At 36.7% G+C, this 20,945-nt stretch overlaps 4 protein-coding genes across 6 annotated transcripts; 2 read left to right on the top strand and 2 right to left on the bottom strand.

The window, feature by feature from the left end:
• The first annotated feature begins 2,787 nt into the window (after window positions 1–2,787).
• LOC120001120 (glucose-6-phosphate 1-dehydrogenase 6, cytoplasmic-like) lies at window positions 2,788–10,415 on the top strand. 2 transcript variants are annotated; one of them, XM_038849385.1, is made up of 16 exons: window positions 2,788–3,272; window positions 3,424–3,669; window positions 3,757–3,842; window positions 4,165–4,231; window positions 4,305–4,491; window positions 5,134–5,291; window positions 5,380–5,448; window positions 6,237–6,295; window positions 6,556–6,592; window positions 6,829–6,900; window positions 7,397–7,544; window positions 7,898–7,993; window positions 8,699–8,769; window positions 9,551–9,666; window positions 9,869–9,914; window positions 10,001–10,415. In XM_038849385.1, the coding sequence occupies exons 2-16, from the start codon at window positions 3,496–3,498 to the stop codon at window positions 10,166–10,168; spliced, it is 1,554 nt and encodes a 517-aa protein (XP_038705313.1). In that variant the 5' UTR covers window positions 2,788–3,272; window positions 3,424–3,495; the 3' UTR covers window positions 10,169–10,415. The 2 variants fall into 2 exon arrangements, with proteins under 2 accessions (XP_038705313.1, XP_038705312.1); XM_038849384.1 differs by having other exon boundaries at window positions 2,789–3,272; window positions 3,461–3,669.
• A 347-nt stretch (window positions 10,416–10,762) lies between these two features.
• On the bottom strand, window positions 10,763–13,306 carry LOC120001121 (prohibitin-3, mitochondrial). The gene is made up of 3 exons (XM_038849386.1): window positions 12,920–13,306; window positions 12,059–12,599; window positions 10,763–10,986 (listed from the first exon to the last, which is right to left on the bottom strand). Exons 1-2 carry the CDS (start codon window positions 13,229–13,231, stop codon window positions 12,063–12,065), a joined length of 849 nt encoding a protein of 282 aa, XP_038705314.1. The 5' UTR covers window positions 13,232–13,306; the 3' UTR covers window positions 10,763–10,986; window positions 12,059–12,062.
• A 636-nt stretch (window positions 13,307–13,942) lies between these two features.
• On the bottom strand, window positions 13,943–18,114 carry LOC120001122 (mitochondrial inner membrane protease ATP23 homolog). 2 transcript variants are annotated; one of them, XM_038849387.1, is made up of 5 exons: window positions 17,927–18,114; window positions 17,550–17,671; window positions 16,977–17,114; window positions 16,785–16,868; window positions 13,943–14,341 (listed from the first exon to the last, which is right to left on the bottom strand). In XM_038849387.1, exons 1-5 carry the CDS (start codon window positions 18,033–18,035, stop codon window positions 14,207–14,209), a joined length of 588 nt encoding a protein of 195 aa, XP_038705315.1. In that variant the 5' UTR covers window positions 18,036–18,114; the 3' UTR covers window positions 13,943–14,206. The 2 variants fall into 2 exon arrangements, with proteins under 2 accessions (XP_038705315.1, XP_038705316.1); XM_038849388.1 differs by lacking the exon at window positions 13,943–14,341 and adding an exon at window positions 15,600–15,806.
• A 104-nt stretch (window positions 18,115–18,218) lies between these two features.
• On the top strand, window positions 18,219–19,884 carry LOC120001124 (54S ribosomal protein L37, mitochondrial). The gene is made up of 2 exons (XM_038849389.1): window positions 18,219–18,370; window positions 19,261–19,884. Exon 2 carries the CDS (start codon window positions 19,267–19,269, stop codon window positions 19,666–19,668), a length of 402 nt encoding a protein of 133 aa, XP_038705317.1. The 5' UTR covers window positions 18,219–18,370; window positions 19,261–19,266; the 3' UTR covers window positions 19,669–19,884.
• Window positions 19,885–20,945: the final 1,061 nt, after the last annotated feature.

Raw genomic sequence — 20,945 nt, 5'->3', positions numbered from 1 at the left:
ATTTATGAAATGGATGGACATGTTCTTTAATTATGAAAATGTTTGGGGTAACTTTTTCAATCTTTATTTTCTAAAATGGGGCCGTGCCAGGTTATGAAAATGTTTGGGGTAACTTTTTGAATATCATAATTCATAATTGTACTTACATGTACCGTTGCGTACTGTTGCCGGCCGGATTGAATACAAAATTGTAAATGGTGTAATAAAAACGATTGGTTTTCAATTTTGACGTGAAATATTGGGGTAAAGAATAAATATTGGAGTGTCTATGACTCTATGCTTACCTCTATGAAAAATAAAATTATAGCCTAAGAATAGAATAATTATAGCTCTTATTTTTAAACTTCAAAACAAGAAAGAGAAGTTAGATGGAAAATACAAAATATTATAAAAAGATATTTCTAGGCGTACCTTGAAGATGATCCCAAACCCAGATAAAAAAATGAAGTTTGCAGTAGGTCTTCTCAAGCCTATGAATATGAGTCAAAATGAAATTTTTGTTGGGGTTTTCCTACGTGGACGCGTTACATTAGAACCCAGGTACAATGATAAATGAGCGAGAACTAGCACGAGCATACCTTAATAGACCCCGAGTATAGTGATATATGAGAAAGGGTATGTTAGGATTTCCCTCGTAAGCAACGAGTTGTATCAACGCCCATATGTGGTGAGACATAGGGTCACTTACAGACATATTAACTAAATTACTTGATATCATGATTAGACGTAGGGTTAACATAATGTGTTATATGAGACTAAAGGGGTTGGTGAAAAATCTAGAGATATTGAAAACACGGGTTATAAATTATAGTACACTAAAATGGATAGAAATATAAATGGTGTAGATATAGTAATAGATAGCAAACTAAAAGAAAATGTTGTAAAGATAAAGATAAAAAAAATAAATAAATAAATAACAAGCGAAGTGACGAATGATTAATTTCTTGGGATGAGATCACATGAATTTATAGGGAAAAAAAGAGAAGATTCTCATTCTTGTTTTCCAAAATCCAAACCATTGAAAAATGATCATCTATTCATGGACAATTCCTCGACCTCACCATAACTACTTGTGTATGTCATACAGTGTTATAAGGGTGTTAATTCTATGTTTTATCTAACCTGTCTCTGAAACCAATTGATGAACCTAAGCGTGTACAAAAGGGGGTGAATTGTGTCACCAAATATAAATAGAAACTTATTTTACGGTTTTGACAAATTTAAAGCAACTGATGTATGACAACTACAAATATATCAATCACATGCAATATTTCCAACACCAAATGCATAAATTTAGTTTTGATCCAAGTGAACTAAAAAAAACCCGAAATCACAATAAAAAAAAAATTAGGATGAAGAACAAAGAGAAAGCTCACAAGTTGTATGAATTTTTAGATGTAGCACAAGTAGTGGATAATGGTTTAAATAGCTTTTAATTTCGATTTAGGATTTTATAGTAAATATTTTTCAAACGGCTTTTTCCAAGGAAGAATGGTTGTTGAGGGTTTCCTTTTGTTGCAATGACTAGAAATTTTTTTTGGAGCATTGGATAGCTTGATAAAAAGAATATTCAATCTCATCCATGGCTAATATGGATAACTCCCCCCATGACTTCAAGCTACCTACTCTCTCATTCATGGCAAATTCACTCCCTTTTTTTGAGATATATATGCTCCAACCACCAAGTGAACTACCCATTTTATATACCAATAATACATCTAACTAGAGAACAACCCGCGCTATGCTGCGGGCCTTGTAATTAAAGTTTTGACTACCTGTAATCTTCATTTTTCACTAAAACTGGCTGCTTAGGAGTACAATGGAATCACTTGAAACAGCCATGAGAAAAAATTTAACATTCCACTTTCTACAGGCATGATTGATAAGCTATGCAGTTGTATATTATAATGAGTTTGTGTTTTGAAAAGCTTCAGGTAACCTTGAGCAGACCAAGTACCAAACACTTCAGAGAACAAAATACCGACTAATTTGTCATATGAATTACAGAGTAACGAAAAAAAATTTATTGTGAAGAGTTGCAATGGTTTCTCTCCTTAATGGTCTTATAACATATGTTTTCCTAAGCAGGTACATGTACCTACCTTTCCAGCTTCGCCACATCTGGTCTCTCTGATCTGACCATCTTTTGTCTTATTATTGCTTTTGGTAAAAAAAAACAAAATATCGAATGACGTCGTTTTGCTTGGCTACCTCTATCAGTGGTAGATGTGGCTCATTCAGGTGTGAGGAACGCATGAGTCAGCCAAAAATCCCATCCTGTGTCAGTCCATCTTGGTTCATGTATCTACAATTAGTCTATGAATCAATGTGTCTCATTCAATTAAGTATGTCCAACGCCTGCAAAAGACCAAAATCCGCTCCATCAGAACCAAAACGACGTAGTTTTGATCATCTAAAGTGACTTCCAAATCAAAACCATTCTCGCGGGTGTGGAAAATCGGTCTCTACTCACCAGGAAATCGTTCAAAATCTTTGAGTTTTATAATAGAAGAAGATGGAAGATGGAAGATATGCTCCACATTAATAATTCAATATCATCATCATCTGAATGTTTTATAAGTACTCACTTTCCCACCTTCGTGAGGTCGTGAGTTCGAATGGAGGAGGCGGAATATTTTCTTGAAATAAATCCGAGGTACCCATTTAAGTCTAATTTCATTGTTAGAGACTCGGACAATGTTATTTTAGTGTTGAAAATATAGGAGTATGTTTGGAAATGATTTTCTATTTTGGTTTCTAAAAAGGATTTTGAAAGAAGTTTTGGAAACAAATTTTGGATGGCGGAAGTTCAGAGGCTTATTTCCATGATTCGGTGCCCCAGATACCGGGTGGTGTGCTTGTGGAGGAGAAAATGAATCGTCGGTCGAAGAAAAGAGAAGTTTGGGCAAGTTCAAATTATTTATAAGTTTGCCACCGATCCTCTCCAAAATTTTACAAACCTTCTTAAAACCTCTTTGGTTTTTAAAAACAGAAAATGATTTTCAGTTTTACAAACAAAAATTGGAAAATTTGTAGTGATTGACGTGTGTCTAGGGGTAGAAGAGAGAATATTGGAACCCGCAGGTCAATTTCTTGACCAGTCAGTGAGACTGTCAATGGAGTTGGTGAGCCCACACACAACCGACTCGAAAGTGTTGGAAAACTTATTTATTGTTGTTGTTGTTCTGTCTGATTACAGAGTAGATAATCCAGACTTTCTATCAGCTACCTTTGAATTTCTCCAATCAAATTCAGATCCAGAACACAGAAAGGTAATGAAAATCAACATACTTTTTCAGGAAATGAATTCTTTGTGCCTGTTAATGTTTATGCAATTATGCTATATGAATTTTTTAAGCAAATCAATCTGAAATTGAACAATTATTGAGTTTCTATGATGAAACGACTCGTTGATTGTTGTAGGATCATTGCTTACAGTTCGGAATTTTGTTCAATACAGATAGTAGTAGTAGTTGTTGTTGTTGTACAAGTTAAATGGGATCGAGTCAATGGTTGATGGATAAACGATTGAGTGTCAGAAGCGATTCGTTCGCTAGAGAGTACGAGACTGTCCCCGAAACTGGCTGTCTATCCATTATTGTTCTTGGTGCCTCTGGTGATCTAGCCAAGAAGAAGACTTTTCCTGCACTCTTCAATCTCTACCGCCAGGTTTGATTCAGGGTTGATCATTTTGATTTGGTTGCTGCTTTTTGATTTTTCTGTTGGGTGGTTAAACCATGGTCAAACTATTTGCAGGGATTTCTACAGTCCAATGAAGTTCACATTTTTGGCTATGCAAGGACTAAGATTTCAGATGATGAGCTCAGAAATCGCATTCGAGGGTCAGAAACCTGGCCTCTCTCTCTCCTTATTTCTCTATTTTTTTGTAGGGTTTTTTTTAGAATCATCAAAATTTTATTCCCAAAGTGTTTCCAGTCAGCACTTTTGTGATCGGTCATTGAAAAGGCCGGAGGGAATAAGTGATTGCCGTGTGGTTCAACCTAACAATTCTTTAAAGTATTAAGTATGTTAATTTTAAAGGACGTGATGAGATTTGAGGGAGTATAAACTATTATCAGGTTTCAGTTGTAATATCTCAACTAACTTTTGGAATTATATTGGCCTTTTTGATTGCTTATCTGAATTATTATGACTTGATTGTAGATATCTTGCTGCTGGCAAAAATGCTTCAAATAGCCACTTGGAAGATCTATCAAAGTTCTTGCAACTGGTTAGTTTAATCCTCTACTACATCATCATGCATCCTCTGCGAATACGTGATAATCTCTATAATTTCTTTGTAGATTAAATATGTAAGTGGTTCTTATGATGCCGAAGAAGGGTTTCAGCTATTGGATAAGGAAATTTCACAACATGAATTCTCCAAAAATACAAAAGAAGGCTCGTCTCGGAGACTCTTTTATCTTGCACTGCCGCCATCGGTATATCCATCTGTCTGCAAGATGATTAAACAATGTTGCATGAATAAATGTAAGATTCTTTAACCCAGGATTGGTTATGACATGGGAGGCTAACGATCTCTTGTTTAATTTTTGGTCACTTCTGTACTTTGTTTTTGATTGGTCCTTCATTTGTATTTAGAACAGTAAAAATTATATATGTTAAAGAACCTGAATTCATGTTTCCCAGTCATATAAATGCGTAAGAAGCTGCGTCATGCAGGAAGGTTGTTAAAGAGAAAAAAAAAATAATCATCTCCTACATTTGTTGCAAATTTGCTACTAATCTTCATTCATTCTGTATTCCTGCCTATGAGTTGTAAGTGTAAGGGAGTATTCTTGAGATTCAATATCAAGCACGTTGAATATGGATAAGTGGATAAGTGAGCTCGACAGCCACGAGCCATATGAAAAAGAGGATTCGATATTTTATAGGATGTTATTGATAGTCATTTATTGCTGGAAGTCTAAATTTACTAGTTTATTTGACATGACAATTATCAATTATTAAGCATGAGTTATCCTTCTCTTTGCATGTTTGTGTGGTCATGGACTTATACGATGGGCTGAATCATTTTCTAATTATTTATTCTGTTTAAACATAATTTGAATATACACAAATTTCAGTTTTATATTAATAATGCATCTCTGTGGATGTTTCTATCCTTTCCAGCTGATCTTGGTGGATGGACTCGAATTGTTGTTGAGAAGCCTTTTGGGAAGGATTTGGGGTCGGCAGAGCAACTCAGTTATGAGATTGGAGAATTGTTCGATGAATCACAAATTTACCGTATTGATCACTACTTGGGAAAGGAACTGGTGCAGAACTTGGTATGTACAAGCAGAGGTGTTTAGTCATTTGTCATTTCATTTTTAGATACTTCGTTTGCTTTTAAGTTAACTGATGAAAAATTTGCAGTTGGTTATTCGTTTTGCCAATCGCTTCTTCTTACCCCTTTGGAATCGTGACAACATTGACAATGTACAGGTGAGAATCCTCCTACCAATGATGACTCTGAAATTGAATCACCTGCATTGTGTCAGAATCACGTGATTCAGTTCCATTCATGCTTTTGCATTGCATCTGCTGAGCATATGGCTAATGCAATGGATTGCCATGGTCCAATTCTCTGCATCTGCACAATGCTGTTCATTGTTGGGCATAAAAGCTAAAATTTTGAAAATCCTTAATATCATTGATCTTCTTTTTTTTTTGAAAATGTGGTTTTTGGTTTTTTTTTTTGTTCTCTGCTCAAGAAAAACTTCAATGCTAAAACCACTTCGACAAAGCTCCAAAATTAACTTTATCTCATTCCATCTATCGCTAGTCACAAAAGGATCTTGCAAGAGCACCTTTTGATGTTAAGGAGGAAGATTGGGCTTCAAGTGTGAGCTAATCGAAACAAATATTTTCTTTACTTGGGAGAGAGAGTACATAATTCCACTTGTTGTCTTTTAAAGCTATGTTCAATATTGGTACTGAATCTCATGGTTCAAGGTTCGTTTTGATCAATGACTGGAAAAAATGACCTTTGTGACATACAATTTGTTGCTCAATTTAACTAGCATACTTGCCTGGGATATTTTTTAGTTATGTTATCAACTCTAAAATTTTGCAGTCTAAGGTAGTTTGTTTTGCTTCTTGGTTAGATTTTGTTTGGTTGCTGCATTTTACCATATAAGTAACAGTATTTTTTGTTGTAAAGTGTCGTTTTAGTAATTCTAAGGCTTTAAAATGTGCTCACAAGCTTTATCTGAGTCTCATTTATTTAACAGATTGTCTTCAGGGAGGATTTTGGAACTGAAGGTCGTGGTGGGTACTTTGATGAATATGGGTATGCTCAATAATTGTCAACTCTCCCTGTTGTCTGTTGGACACTAAATATGATGTCATTGTTGTTAAAGTATCTATATACCCCAACTGTCACAGTAAAAGACTAGTTTTTATGTTTCAAATACTGGTAAATCCTATTCTTTTCCTGATATCTTAAAAGAAAATTTCTTGAAAGCTTACGTTATTGACCTTTGTCTTGGTATATATTCACCAAATTGGCTGTGGGACATGGAGTAATAATCTTGTTCGCTTTCCCTGCAGAATTATTCGTGATATCATTCAAAATCATCTAATGCAGGTAAGTGATTATAGTAAGCCGCTTATCTGAAAAAGAGTGATTATATTTAAGCCTGAAATAAATTGTACTTCTGTAATAATATCATCTCTGCATGCAATAACTCTTTGGGACTTCAGAAGGCAGGGTGCTGCATATGTAGTTTATGCTTGCTTTATTAATCTAACACCTGTAGGTTTGTTTCTAATAAGAGAAATTCATGGACTTTGTTTTATTTATTGTTTTTCTATGAAATCCAGGTTCTTTGTCTGGTTGCCATGGAAAAGCCCATATCTCTCAAACCTCAGCACATACGGGATGAAAAAGTGAAGGTATGTACATGTCTTTCGATCAGTTGACTCAATTCATTATTGTCTTTTTCCTATGTCAACAGCTAATGCTGTTTTCGGAGCTTTTGTGTATTATTAGGCTGTGTGAGATAACTCAGTATTTCTTTTTCAATACAATCCTTAATGTCATTTAAACCATTTTAAGGTTTGTCTTTCTTCTGAAAATGTGAGTTTTGGTTTTATTTTTTATTTTACATTCTCTTCTCAAGAACAACTTCAGCACTAAAAAAAATTTCAACATAGATCCAAATTCTCATTCCATCTACTGCTAATTACAAAAAGGATCTTGTAAAAAGCACTTTTTTTAAATCTTAAGGAGGCAGAACTATTGCCTATTGGGCTTCAATTGTAAACTAAGATAGTATTTGGGTCCTTTTATTTACATTTAGCTGCTCTCTGGATCATAATATTAGGAGTTCTTCACATATCCTGGATGTGACTTTCATGTACTACTTGTTAATTATTAGATGAAATTCAGGTTCTTCAATCAGTACTCCCAATTAACAATGAAGAGGTTGTTCTTGGACAATATGAAGGCTATAGGAATGATCCAACAGTTCCTGACCACTCGAATACCCCAACATTTGCAACTGTTATTCTGCGAATACATAATGAAAGATGGGAAGGTATGATTATTTTTCAATTGTTTATTCCTACATTTAGAGAACCATCAAACTTGACGGAAGTGGGCAAAGAAGGAGAAGAAAAAGATGATGGAGATCTGGATTGTGTTAGGATATAACACTGTCACCATAGTCCGCGGTCATAGTTGAACTCATATATGAAAAGTAGCAAGATTTATTTACCCATATTACTTTTAAGTTATTTACACACTCGCCTAATGGAAGCTAATTATGGTTTGGTATTTGACTTCTGAATATCCCATTTGGAATCTTTGCAGTCTTATAAATTGTAATAACCAAAGTAAATTCTTATTTCCAATTTGTTCTCACTGGCGTTGCCATTTATGTTTCATCAGGTGTCCCTTTCATACTTAAGGCAGGAAAAGCATTAAATTCCAGTAAGGCTGAGATACGTGTTCAATTTAAGGATGTTCCTGGTGACATATTCAAATGTATGGAAACGTTCTGACTTCTGTAGAGTTCTTGATGATATTGTCTTTGGCATTTTGCTTAATTTACATGGCTTATGTGAAATTTGAGAGTTGGAGACTACTTATAATGTTCATTGACTGAGTGGGATAAATTCAGCAAGCTGAACGATGATAAAAGTGTGTGAATGGAATTACGGAAATAGTTCTTTGATAAAGTTGAAGTGGTTCCACCAAGTAGTATATAAATTATTTCTGGTCATTGCGATTGCACTGATAGTTAAAGTATGTTGGTGGAAATACTTAAATGTTGTTTGATAACCTTCTTTTGCCACCAAAATTCGAGTGTTAGGTAAGGATTTTCAGCTGATGGCTTTTCCTTTTAAGGAATTATGGGACAACTAATAAGTAGAATGGCTTCTTCTTTTTTTGTCAGAAACATGTGATTAATTACACTCAATGATTCCTGCCTTTATTGTTCACCATTGCACACCAGATTATGTTGAATATAAATCTGTGAATGGTTCTAGGTTTATCCCAGTTTTGTTTATATATTTTTTCCTATTTCTTTTCTGCTGCTTTTTTTCCCCCAATTGGTTTGTGGGTTAGTGCATCTTAACCTTCATTTTGAGTCAGCTTTATATTTGATTGCATATATCTCACCATGGTGTATACCCCTGTTTAGTTAAGGCTAAATCCTCTAAACTGTACCTCATGTCCTGTTGTCAGGTAAGAAGCAAGGGAGAAATGAGTTTGTAATACGCCTACAACCTTTAGAAGCAATGTACATGAAGCTTACGGTATGTTAACCTCATCATAAGTTTGCACTAAAAAAACGTCATCATAATGCCACAGAGTTATGATAACCAGATTGAGACAGATTCTTACGATATGTTGAAGTTTTGATCTGCCATGAGGAAGAGTACTAACTGGTTGGAAAATTTCATGTGTATGATAATCGTATCTTTCTTCATTGCTCAAACTTTTGTGTTATTGAAGAACAAGTAAAGTAACCTTTGTATTTTGAAACAGTGCACATATTTAGTCTGCTGAAGCATTTGAGTTCTTGATACTACTTTTGGTCCAACTTAAAAAATTTCTTTGCATTGTTCTTTTATTATTAAGAGTTTGCATCCACTTTTGACTGCTGAACTACGCGAGCTGTTGATTGGGTTGATAGATATTTATGCAAAGTAAACTATTGTGTGGTCCTTGGATATCGGTTTCTAGCATGCGTAACCTTGGCCACAAGAATCGGGCATGGTTGCCAATGATGAAGCTCTTGAATATTTTGTTATTGCATCACATAGTTCCTCCTTTTTATGCCCGATCCACGTACTATATATGATTATTATGTCATGGTCACTTGCGTACTGAAAACTGCTGAAGCGCACAGGCTTTGTAAGCGCATGGAGCAATCTAAATAATGTTTAATTTGCATGTAGTAAACCCTATTAGTAGAAGCAGACAGCTTTCTTGGCTTTAGTTCATTAAGCTGTGAGAAGTTGACTGTTAACCGAATATTATTCTCTCTATTATGTGTGTCCCCTTACCTGCTCCATGTTTGCGTTTCTCATGCAGGTGAAGCAGCCTGGATTGGAGATGCACACTGCACAAAGTGAACTCGACTTGTCATACAGGCAACGTTATCAAGGGATTACTATCCCAGAGGCTTATGAACGTCTTATCCTTGACACGTACGCGCCTTAACTTTTTCTTTTTCACTTTGCACATGCCTGATGCTTGCATTCTCATAGCCTACACTATTGCTTTTGTGCAATACTATCAAGCAAACAAGCGACGGAGTCGCATAAACTTGAGTGGGAGTCGGAGATGTTTGAGCAACAGCTGCAATAATGATTGATAAGACTAATGAAAGTTTTCCCCCTTGTTTTACAGAATAAGAGGCGATCAGCAACATTTTGTTCGCAGAGATGAATTGAAGGTAAATTTATACCTCTCATTTCATAAAATGTCTTCACCCATCGTACCCATCGGAATTTCACATTTCGTATTTTATTTGATTACCAGGCGGCGTGGGACATTTTCACGCCTCTGCTGCACAAAATTGACAAGGGTGAGATGAAGTCCACTACATACCAACCGGGCAGTCGAGGTCCCGTGGAAGCTGATGAACTGTTGGCAAAAGCTGGTTATGTTCAAACACATGGCTATATATGGATTCCTCCAACCTTATAGAAAGGTGCCATGCTTGGAGAAATAATTTTCCCTACAGTTCGGGGTTTGGAGAACCGCGTGCAACAGATATGTTGTTTATAGGCTATGTAATAACTTCCTGTCCCGTTTGTAGCGTGCTCAACCTCGATACTCTTTCAGGTTTTGTGATTTTCCCCACTTAGCAATAAGAATCTGGTGTGGTTTGCATCACAAACACGCAATGAATAAATTGTCACAAGCCAGAATCAGTATTGTTGTGGTTTCTAGCTATTCTTACTTTTTTTTTTATTGGGGAAGGGGATGGGGATGGGACTAGAACTCAGGATTCGAGATTACATACAACCCAACTCACCGACTGACCTACTCAGGTCCATGATATAATAACAGGATCGTCCACATGGGTTCTTCCATAGGTGGGTAAAAGTAAAAGGGAGTCGGAACCTTGTCTCTGCCTAGTAAACGTGGCCGGCTGAACCAAAAAATTCAATCTGAACTCGAAGAGTTTTAGAAGGAATTTTAGAGCCCCCAAATCCAAAGAGAAGGCATGCAGAAAACTATTTCTTATTATGCTAAGCTTCTCTGCAATTCAGAGTAACTATAGCATGCGCAAAAATATCAAGTCCAAAACATATGCTGTATTAACGTTGGAGTTCCAAAATAACCGAACGAGAATTATTAATAGAACTGTTCACATCATCAATTTCCTTCCCAGACTTCAAATTCTTGATCCTTGATGATATATTGCTCAGCCACAAAATAAAAGTTTTTTTGAGTAAGTACATAAGTACTACCTCAGCAATTCACACATTCATTTTACGAATTCTCTCATCCCGGAATCCCTGCAAAGAAGAAGAAAAATATCAACTTACAACACAAACCATAATTATGATCTAAAACTGAAAATCTTAATGCCACAATTATCAAAAGCAAAACCATTAAGTTGGGCCAAAAAAAAAAACCACCCTCTAAAGGTCTGGCAGAACCAATCACTCTCATCCCAATTAGTTTTCAATTGAACTAATGAGTTCATCATGCACCCAATTGCAGAAGTGAGAAAGAAATGAACTGGCCTGACAACTTTACCCAGCACTATAAAAGCTGTAAATTAATAAAGTGAACGGGGTCACATTCCCCCACACACATTTGCTAGTGATAGATGGAGATGCAGGAGACCTTGAAGTGATACTTCCCTCGTACTCGACGCAACTATCATTTTTTTTGTTCATTCAGGGTCACCCAATGAAATGTAACATCTTTGCCTGTTTTCAATGATGAATGAATTCAAAAGGAATTGAGTTGACTATCAGCTTATGAAGCATCCAGAACAAAATCTTAAAAAAATTAAGTCTAATACAATAAATAGCATTTATTCAGTGCAATAACCATCCTCGATGCCATGGTAAAGGATTTCCATCATTGCTCTTAGGAGTTCATTTGGAGATACTTCCCATTCTAAGATTTCTACTTCACTCTCTCCAAATAAGCAACAAAGTCTCCAAAAATACAAGTCAGCCATGGCCTATATGGGAAGGTAGTTAGTTAAGTGATTGCCTGCTTCCTCCACTTTTTTACATAAGGGCCTTGTTGCGAATTCAATGCCACTTTACTTTTGTGTTTCTTTTATTCAAATTGTCAAAAGTATTAGCAAACATCCAAGCTCATTAAGCCTCAATTCCAATTTACACACTATCATGAAGTCTACATAGCAAGAACTGAGAATGTTTTATGATACTCAGTAATAAACAATCATAAAATAATAGAAACTTGTAAATAAATATCTTACCATCAATCCACGTAGCAAACACAATCCAAGTAACATTAATAAACATTACCATTACATAGTTCAAAAAAGTGACCTAAAATCCAATTCCAGTGGCAAATTTCAAACATGGAAAGCAAAACAAAACTTACCAATTCAACGGCCAACCATGCCTGGATTGAGACCCAAAAGCATTTGCTGCCCACCAGGGATGTATGCCACATTGGGTGACTTGGCAAGAGTTGCAGCAATCTCCCTTGATGCCTCAATCCTCCTTAGCTCAATCAGCCCCATACCTGCCTTGATAGTCGCATCAGAAATTAGTCTTGCAGCTTCACTCTCACCTTCGGCCCTAATAACAGCGGCCCTCCGTTCTTGGTCAGCCTTCATCACTACGAACTTGGACCTCTCAGCCTCCTGTTGTGCCACCTGCTTCTGCTCCACAGCCCTTGAGAACTCAACCCCATAAGACAGGTGAGTGATAGCCACATCATCGAGCACAATGTTGAAGTCCTTAGCACGCTTCATCAGAGAGTCCCTAACCATGGCAGACACATGTGGCCTGTCTGTCAGAAGCTGGTCGGCGTTAAACTGTGCAACGACTGCCTTCAATACCTCATTGCCGATGGAAGGAAGCACCTTCTCATCGTACTCAAGACCAAGGTGTTGGAATATGTAAGGCAACCGTGAAACCTTCCAACCACAAAGTCACTCATTCAATGTAACCGTTCAATACTATATACTATCCTTAGATGTATAAAGAAAAGAAAGTTCTATACCTAAAGCTACAACAAAAATAAATTTCAGACATATAAGAAAAGGCTGAAAAGCAAAACCCATATGGTTAGCTAAACTAGAAGGAAACTCATTATATGTAAGAAAAACGCATCTGAAAACGGAAAAAAAAAATTACGATTTAACTGCAGAGAACAAACAAAGACAAAAAATTCCTCAAAACTAAAGAGAAAAGGCAATGCAAACATGTATAGGAAGCAGATAGTTGAATGATTTACCTCTGGACGGGAGAGGACACGGAGAGTGAGGTTGACCATCTGAAGATCCTTGGTGCCGGAGATGGAAGAGAAGGTGTGGGGCCGAGTGCGAATGTCGAAGATGAAGGGCTTCTGGAGCCAAGGGATGAGAAAGTGAGTGCCCTCCCCAACCGTCGTGTCGATCACACCGCGGAACCTGTCGAAGAGGACGGCCCTCTGGCCTCCGTCGACGGTGTACAGAGACGAATTAAGCACCGCCGCGGCTGTTCCCAGTCCGAAGGCCGCCCGGGCCAAGTTTGTCAAGAAGGATAACGCTGCTTGGTTGCTACCCATTCTCGCTGCAGACGGTTTGGTAGTTTTGGTCTTTCGAGGATTTAGGGTTTATGACGATGGTGATGTTGTCCTGCTGCGGGTATAAAACCCTGAAGGCGTGAACTTGCAGGGGGGTCACGATCACAATGGGCTGGGCTTCAATAAAGATTTAGGCCTTTTAAAAATGGGCCTCGCACAGCATGAACGACGACATCAAGGCACGGCACTGGTCTGAAAGGATTTAGGGTCCTAGACTCCTAGTAACTCACGAGTCTGAATGTTAAGCTTCCAGCCTAAAATATGTCCATCAACGGTAATGCAACTTTTGATCACCGAAAAAATTGACTAGTAATCACTGAATGTTCAAACATTCCAACTTAAGAACTCGAGTTAAATTTTTTTTTCAATATGTACACTCGAGCAAACTTTCAAATATTCGAACAGTTGAACTGTTGATGTGACATAAAAAGTCAATATAAGGTGTCTAAACAGTTGTCTGACTTGTCGTTAAGTCTTCAATACTTCCACGAACTACTCGTGGATAGGATTTCATAAGAACATAGAAGCGTTCTACTTGATCTTAGGTCTTGAGTTTTGAGGATGTTTTGGTTTTGATTCCTGTTGTAGTCTTTCGTTGCTAGGTGTTGATTTAACTGATTTAGGCTAATTGAGCAACTCGTGTAATCTTTTCAAAATATATCACAAGACAACATGCAAATTAACAATGCATTATGACAGAAAGATCCCTCACATGCCTTCTTCAACTGAAGTTCAGATAGTTCATTGAAGCAAAATTCTTCAAGAAATAAGTTGTCAAATAGAGATTCTTCAAGAAATAAAGCATCAAGGTCTTCTTAATGAATGTTTTGGCTAAATTTGCCATAAGCAATAAATAAGAGGCATATTTTCTAACTCTTTTAGAGGAATGAAATTTGTCTGGCATCCTTTGAAGCAAAAAAGTTGGGTTAGGTAGGCAAATACCTATATATGTATGTTTCAAGGAGCTCTGTCAAAGGGCTGTGTGTCATTATAACATGTATCCCAGACAGCTTCCATTGCATTCTTCGCGACTGCTCCTGAGCAGTTTGGGTTGGCACTCAAAGATTTCATCACTCTTCTTCTAATGCATTCCTATATATTTCACAATAAAACACTTAGTTGGCAGAAAGTTATGAAATAATATTAGATGACTACCACATTGCAAGAGTAAAGCATACGGATAAAGAACTAAATCAGTAAGCCATGGTATATGATAAAAGTTACCAGGGGAAATGTGCACAGGAAAAAGATTAGATGAGAAGAAGAAGAAAAAAAGTGGCATCTGAAGCTCCATTGTCATATATTTATTTATAGAAGATTACTTCCTCTCTTGACTAATTATAGTCAAAGTCTTTCAAAAAGGATGCGTTGATGTTACTCCATGCTCACTAATCATGACAATGGAAGAAGAATTGTTCAATTCAAACCTAAACAATAACAGCATATACATATATGGTGATGTCTGTTTTCTTTCTTTCCCCCATCTTTTTCTTATGATTGATTCTTCCACCTTCAACGTGGTAAGCATCATGTTCCGATTCTTTCAACCTGGTGAGCCGTGAGCCCTTCTTCCAATTCATAATACAGATCATATTCATAAGATAAATAGCTTGTTCAGGTGATACACAAATTTCCATGTTTCTTATCATAAAAGAAGATAGAGAGAGCTTATAGAATTTTGCACTTGACCTATCATTCCACCACGATGCAAAGTCTACTACATATAGCATCGTTCTGCTTATTCCATTCGAAAAAATATTCCTCCGGATGGAAATATTTGTTGACAGGAGAGAACAGCAAACATGAAGGCAAAGCGACTTCATTAGATGTTTGCGGATCCTCCAAAGACAACATATTAGAACTATATAACTGTCTATAAACTATGCTAGCCAGTAATATGTATTTGGACATTTCTAGTTTACTATTTGGCCAGAATCTAGCTGAGCTTGAGAAAATAATAATTCTAACTACAGCATTCCGTATAGATTGGAAAATAACTCTTGAGCACAATGCTCCCGCAGTGGGCAGGCTCAGGCTCAAGGACAAGCAGGATGCACGCATATTGTACCCCATATAATATGTGTAAAGACTATTTTCATGAATTATCCCTGTGACCTCTAGGTTGCACCCATGCAACTCTACCACTAGGCTATTGATTTTATCGCAAAGATAGCATTCCATATAAATTAAATGAAAAAAACCAAAACTAATAAAATGGAGCGGAAAAGAGAAGGATGAAAGGTGGCTTCTACAACAGTGTTGCTCTGAAGTAATGAGCTACTTAATATGAAAATACCTTGTTCATCTATTAGGCATTAGCTTTAGCTACAGTGAACTGTAATTTTTTGCAGCAACAAGAAGACTCCCTCAACATAGCCATCAGTGCGCAGTCCATCCATAGCAACACAAATTCTTTTTGTTGGTTTATTAAGCAACATCTTGGGGATAGAATAGGAATGCAACAAAGCACGGCTTATTAGGAGGATAGTACGTCTTGAAAATTCCTTTCAGTGAATTACAACTGAAAAACTGAGTTAGCATTCCCCAGCCCTTTCATCTGCAAATATCATATAACACGAAATGCTGACTTAGGTCTTGCCAGGGAAGAGGAGATTTTAAAATTAAACAATTATTTTCTAGGTGATTTCCTACATTTTAGACCTATTTTTGCCTAAAAATTTTAAATAGGCTTCTTACTGTTAAAAGATGCAACAGATATGGGTTTAGGGTCCATTTTGTTCTAGAAACAATCTAATAATTTTTAAATGTGCCATGCTTTGTTATATTGCCGATGAACGGAAATGCTTGCTGATCTATAACCATGTACCCTATTTTGGGGTATATGTTTTCCCCTATTTTAACGAAAAACCTATTTTAAGGAATCTATATTCTAACACCACTCCAATCCATAACTCCATTTCAACACCAAATCTAATATTTTAATATTTTATAACATAAAAGAAAAAGGGAGAGAGAGAGAGAGAGAAATGGGGGAGAGAGAATAAAATATTGTTATTTTAATTTTGGGGTATGGTTGACATGCCCCAAATTTGGGGCATTCAAAGTACCATACCCCATTTTTGGGTACCTGTTGCAACTCCAAATGTGGAAAAGTGGTACCCCAAAATGAGTGACCATTTTGGGGTACCCATTGGACATGCTAACATCCTTTGGGTTTTGGGTTTTGATGTCAATAACATGAACTATTGGTAAGCTTATAAGTATCTTATACAGTTCAAGCTTAAAACCTTCCATACAACATTTATTGCCCCTAATACATCTTTCGTAAGAATCATTTCAATTCTAGTCCGTAGATTTAGAATAGAAGACCTATTATTTAAAGGGAAACTTATTCAAATTGCAAGTTCTCCATTCACTTTCAAACGAAAAATTGACGACATAAGTCGAAAGACAGACTTTTGACATGACGAGGATGACAGATAACTGCTCCATATAATCTTGCGAATCAGAGAAACAGTGACCTGGAGTCAGAGTATATCCAAATATTTAAGTTCAAAAAAAAAACTTAACTCACTTGTTCATGGCCTTTTATTTTCATATAACCACGCAGCAATTCTCGTTTGAAGTTGCAATCACCACTAAGATGGCCAGCACGAATCTGGATTAAAAGAAAGAACAAAGGATAAAAGATGCCTCAGTATTAAACAGGACAGCAAAAAAAAAAACCTCGGCATGTAAAATGTACAGTTGTGGCCCTGGCACATACCTCACTACAGGCTTGATGAGCACAATTAGTCCAGTTCAAGTTTGCAGCACGACATTCATCATATGCATGAATTAGCTCATGTATAATCACTTGGTTGACATCATCTTGAAAATTCATATGATTACTGCATACCATAATCTAAAACATGGACAAAACAGATAGTAGTAGCCACAGAAAGCACGATAATATTTATCAAAATTCCAAAGCAAGGGCGAAGAAAATATTGCTATGAAACACTTTAGCAAGTCAGAGCGGAAGAATTTATAAGAAATGAAGTACTTCATAGCTCAGCTATGTCAATCAATCAAATATCAACAATTTGCCGAGAAAAAAAAAAGGATGAGCTAAATTGCCATATTATCCTTGCAAAATATTTTCAGAACTCCTTTTATATTTAAATGTAATAATATCTCTTCTCCAAAAGGCTATTGCTTGGCTTTATTTTCAGTAGATAAACATAACCCAGATCAACAAATTTAAATCCCAGCGTAATAGAAACGATTTTCACGCTTAAGTAGAAACTAAAATGTCAAATTAATCAGTAACTTTCACAGACAAGCGAAGGATTGTTACCCCTTTATTCCGATTATAACAACCACTCATCTGCATCTGACAGTATACAGCCTTGAAGAATTTGTCGCTCACCCCACACCCAGCTTTCTCCATTTGTTCCCTCAAAAATATCACCATTGGTGCTATTACCGACAAGTCAAACAATAAGAAAAGAATAACGAAGATTCGCAAATGAAGCAGACCAAAAATTCTCAAAATAAGAGGGCTCGAATAGTCCCCGACTGTCATTTCAATAGCTTAGAAATGGAAGAAATGCAACAAAATTGCAAGTTCAAACTTTCTTCTCCTAATAATTTGAGAATGATAAAACTCAAAATCCTAAACACGCAAATATGTGAAAGGAGGACGAGTATGAGTAAAAAATTGTTGATGCTTACTTCGGAGGCTCCGTTGAATCATATCCTGGCATTCATCTACGGTCCGGACCCGTTTGATGGCGGAAGAGGAACCTGGGGATCCTGGTGTCGGGGCGGCCTCCTCTCCCATTTTCGTTCAGTGAGGCGGCTTGCAAAAGGGATCGTTCGGAGTCCTACAGATTCCCCGCTCAGGCTCTAAATGATTAGGGGCCTGTTTGTTTAATAACTTTATCAGTTGGGCCAGTTCTCTAAACGAAATTAAAAAAGGCCCAATAGCGGTTTGCTGGAAAAAAAGAAGAAGAGAAGAAGCCCTTGAACCAATATTAGCTTAATAGCTTTCGCTGAAGAAGAAGTTTGGAAGCAGAACTGAGCGCCGATAGAGAGTAGAGTCGCCGCCGGATCGCTATCCTTCCATCGCATCCGCAACCTCGCCGTACCAGCTCGAGGCGCTCTCGTAAATTCCTGGTAGGTCACTCTCTTCTTGTCTGTGTCTCTGTAATATCGATTGACTCGAAGCTTATTTTCTGTGGATGCGACGTAGCATTTGGAGCGTTTATTTTCTTCTGATATGCTCCGCGGGTGTTCCTGTATGTAATTAAGGGGCAACAGTTTTTCGGTATGCATTAACATTTACCCTAAATTGATCATTTCTGTCTTCAACTAGGAAATTCTGTTGTAAAATCTATATGCACTTTTTCTGTGCTGTTTGGGTATGATGATTGATGAATTATTTTGTTTTAGATATGGATATTTATAGTTTGTATATATATATATATTTTCTATTGCCCTTTGTGTGCTCGGGCTCTCGCCTAACTGCGCGTACTGCCTAAGGCCCTTAGAAGGTCTTTGCGCATGAGTTTTCTTACCTTAGAATGCATTCATTCATATTGGTGAATGCTTAAACATTACTTGGGATATTAGGCAAGTCTCTATGGTCACCACCAGTGAACTTAACATGAACAAATTGATGAGCAATTTGCCATTGCTTTTACACGTTAGGAAATGGGAAAGAATCTTCTTTGTTAATTACAATTGAAATGTAGTTTCAAGAGACTGTATCACATGGCATTTTGATCCTCTTGTTTGCATACTGTTAAGAAATAAGGTTGATATCTCTATTTTAAGGACAAACTAATCTGGGTTTCACAAGGTAACAATTTCATGGATGCTCATCCAATTTTTATGTGTTAAACACTGAGAGATTTTATTTCAAGTAAGTTATGAAGTAAAAGCCGAATGTCTTCTTTACCATGAATTTAGTTGGATTATAAAGATAGAATTATATGATGTTACTCATGGATGTTTATCCCCTTAAACCTGATTCCTCATATTATCATGATTGATGTTATTGGAAGGGAATTATGGCGATTAACCACATTAGATGCTTGGGAGGCTTCATCCCTATCAAGGAAATCGGTGGGTTGCTGGGTCGACGAACATTTTCTGCTGGAGGAGGTAAAGCGAAGAAGGGCTCTAAAGGGGGTGGTGCCAGTGATGCTCCCAAAGCATCAATACTTACTAAAGAAGTCAAGTCTACAACAGTGGTTGGTGCCAATATTCTCAAGGATGGAGCAGACCCCAAGATACTTCCAGATTCTGAATACCCTGATTGGCTCTGGCATCTGCTTGATAAACGGACACCATTGAGTGAATTAAGAAGGAAGAATATTGAAACTCTTCCTTATGAAGATCTCAAACGCTTTGTCAAGCTTGACAATAGAGCAAGTATCAAGGAAAACAATTCTATTAAGGCCAAGAACTAGTGCAAAGCAATGTGTAAGAATTAGTGTTTTCTGTCCATTGCGGTGCATCTTTTTAGTCTAGAAACTACATTGCTAATTTACGCAGCAGCAAAAACTTTCATTTATTTGTCTTTGCATTACCCTTTTTGAATCAATGTCTTATAGACGAATATAATGCTCTGCTTCATGTGATCTGAAAGGATTTTATTTGTTGTCTTTTGGTCCGAATACCTTATCATGAATTCTGTCCAGCATAACGTGACAGTATAGCTGATTTTGGAGAGAACGAATTAAGTTAGAATGACTACTTAGCTATTTAGTATTGGTTTTTTTGTATTTGAGACAGTTCATGCCCACAGTTGAGCTACTTGTTTGTGGAATTCCCCACAAGTCATGTTCTTCTAGTTCAGAATCTTCAGATACTGCACACTGTGTTTCCAAAGTTCAGATATTGTAAACAAAGCTATTAACCTGGCATGCCTAGTATTGTTTGATAAATTTAAAAAGAGATCCTTTATATATGTTGATTATATTCTTTTTGCATATGTCGAAAGGTGGACGTGGCCATATGATTTCTGAAATACTATTTATGCTTTCGCGTATGAATCATTCATACGACTATTATTTTTGAAATCCTCTCCAGTATAATCCCATATGCTAATCCTCTCATAGTGTGAGTCTGTTTGAGACAGGGATTGGAGGAGTTTAGCAGACGAAATGGAAGGAAACTGTGAAAAGTTGTTGGTAGATATTAGGATAATTGTTAGCTAGAATGTGTATTAGAGAGTATGTGAAACTAATTTAGAATATTTTGATGTGTGTGTTTATGTACTTATCTTTGAGAATATTGAATGATGATTCGGAAAATCATCTGGAATAAGGTTTTGGCCGATTCTGGGTATGGATATGGGTTCGAGGAACCTACCCGTTGTGCCTTGAACACATCACCGATCAGAGAATCGGGAGAGTTACATTTCGCATTCCTGTTAATAATTATATTTTCCTTTTGACAGACAACTTTAAAAAATCATAAATTGTCCTAAAACATAATTGGAAGGTACTGAAATATTTTGTTATATTGTGGAAGTGATTTGAACAAGAGAAAGAACTAAATTAGAAAGCAGGACAGAGAACAAGAGCTATCAAGACAAGTGTAGAAAGAGAGTTCTTTACTTCTTTCATTCATGTTGATTCTACAAATAGATATGTTACATACATATAAGTAAATGTGCAACGGCTATCTCTGTTAACAGTGGGAGACAAGAGCCAACCATAACATGTGGGATTTGATTTGCAAG

The sequence above is a fragment of the Tripterygium wilfordii genome, chromosome 6 (assembly GCF_013401445.1).
Source record: "Tripterygium wilfordii isolate XIE 37 chromosome 6, ASM1340144v1, whole genome shotgun sequence".
Lineage (NCBI taxonomy): Eukaryota > Viridiplantae > Streptophyta > Magnoliopsida > Celastrales > Celastraceae > Tripterygium > Tripterygium wilfordii.
The sequence above is the reverse complement of the archived record's forward strand: the minus strand, read 5'-3'. Positions and strand labels throughout refer to the sequence as shown.

Excerpts from the sequence above, each read along its gene's own strand:
- LOC120001120 (XM_038849385.1), top strand. The coding sequence starts at position 3,496 with ATGGGATCGAGTCAATGGTTGATGGATAAACGATTGAGTGTCAGAAGC. Across the intron at positions 5,449-6,236 it reads ACAACATTGACAATGTACAG|ATTGTCTTCAGGGAGGATTT; the intron begins GTGAGAATCCTC and ends TTTATTTAACAG. Across the intron at positions 7,545-7,897 it reads ACATAATGAAAGATGGGAAG|GTGTCCCTTTCATACTTAAG; the intron begins GTATGATTATTT and ends ATGTTTCATCAG.
- LOC120001121 (XM_038849386.1), bottom strand. The coding sequence starts at position 13,231 with ATGGGTAGCAACCAAGCAGCGTTATCCTTCTTGACAAACTTGGCCCGG. Across the intron at positions 12,600-12,919 it reads GTGTCCTCTCCCGTCCAGAG|GTTTCACGGTTGCCTTACAT; the intron begins GTAAATCATTCA and ends TGTGGTTGGAAG.
- LOC120001122 (XM_038849387.1), bottom strand. The coding sequence starts at position 18,035 with ATGGGAGAGGAGGCCGCCCCGACACCAGGATCCCCAGGTTCCTCTTCC. Across the intron at positions 17,672-17,926 it reads GATTCAACGGAGCCTCCGAA|CACCAATGGTGATATTTTTG; the intron begins GTAAGCATCAAC and ends TGTCGGTAATAG. Across the intron at positions 16,869-16,976 it reads CTCATCAAGCCTGTAGTGAG|ATTCGTGCTGGCCATCTTAG; the intron begins GTATGTGCCAGG and ends CTTTTAATCCAG.
- LOC120001124 (XM_038849389.1), top strand. The coding sequence starts at position 19,267 with ATGGCGATTAACCACATTAGATGCTTGGGAGGCTTCATCCCTATCAAG.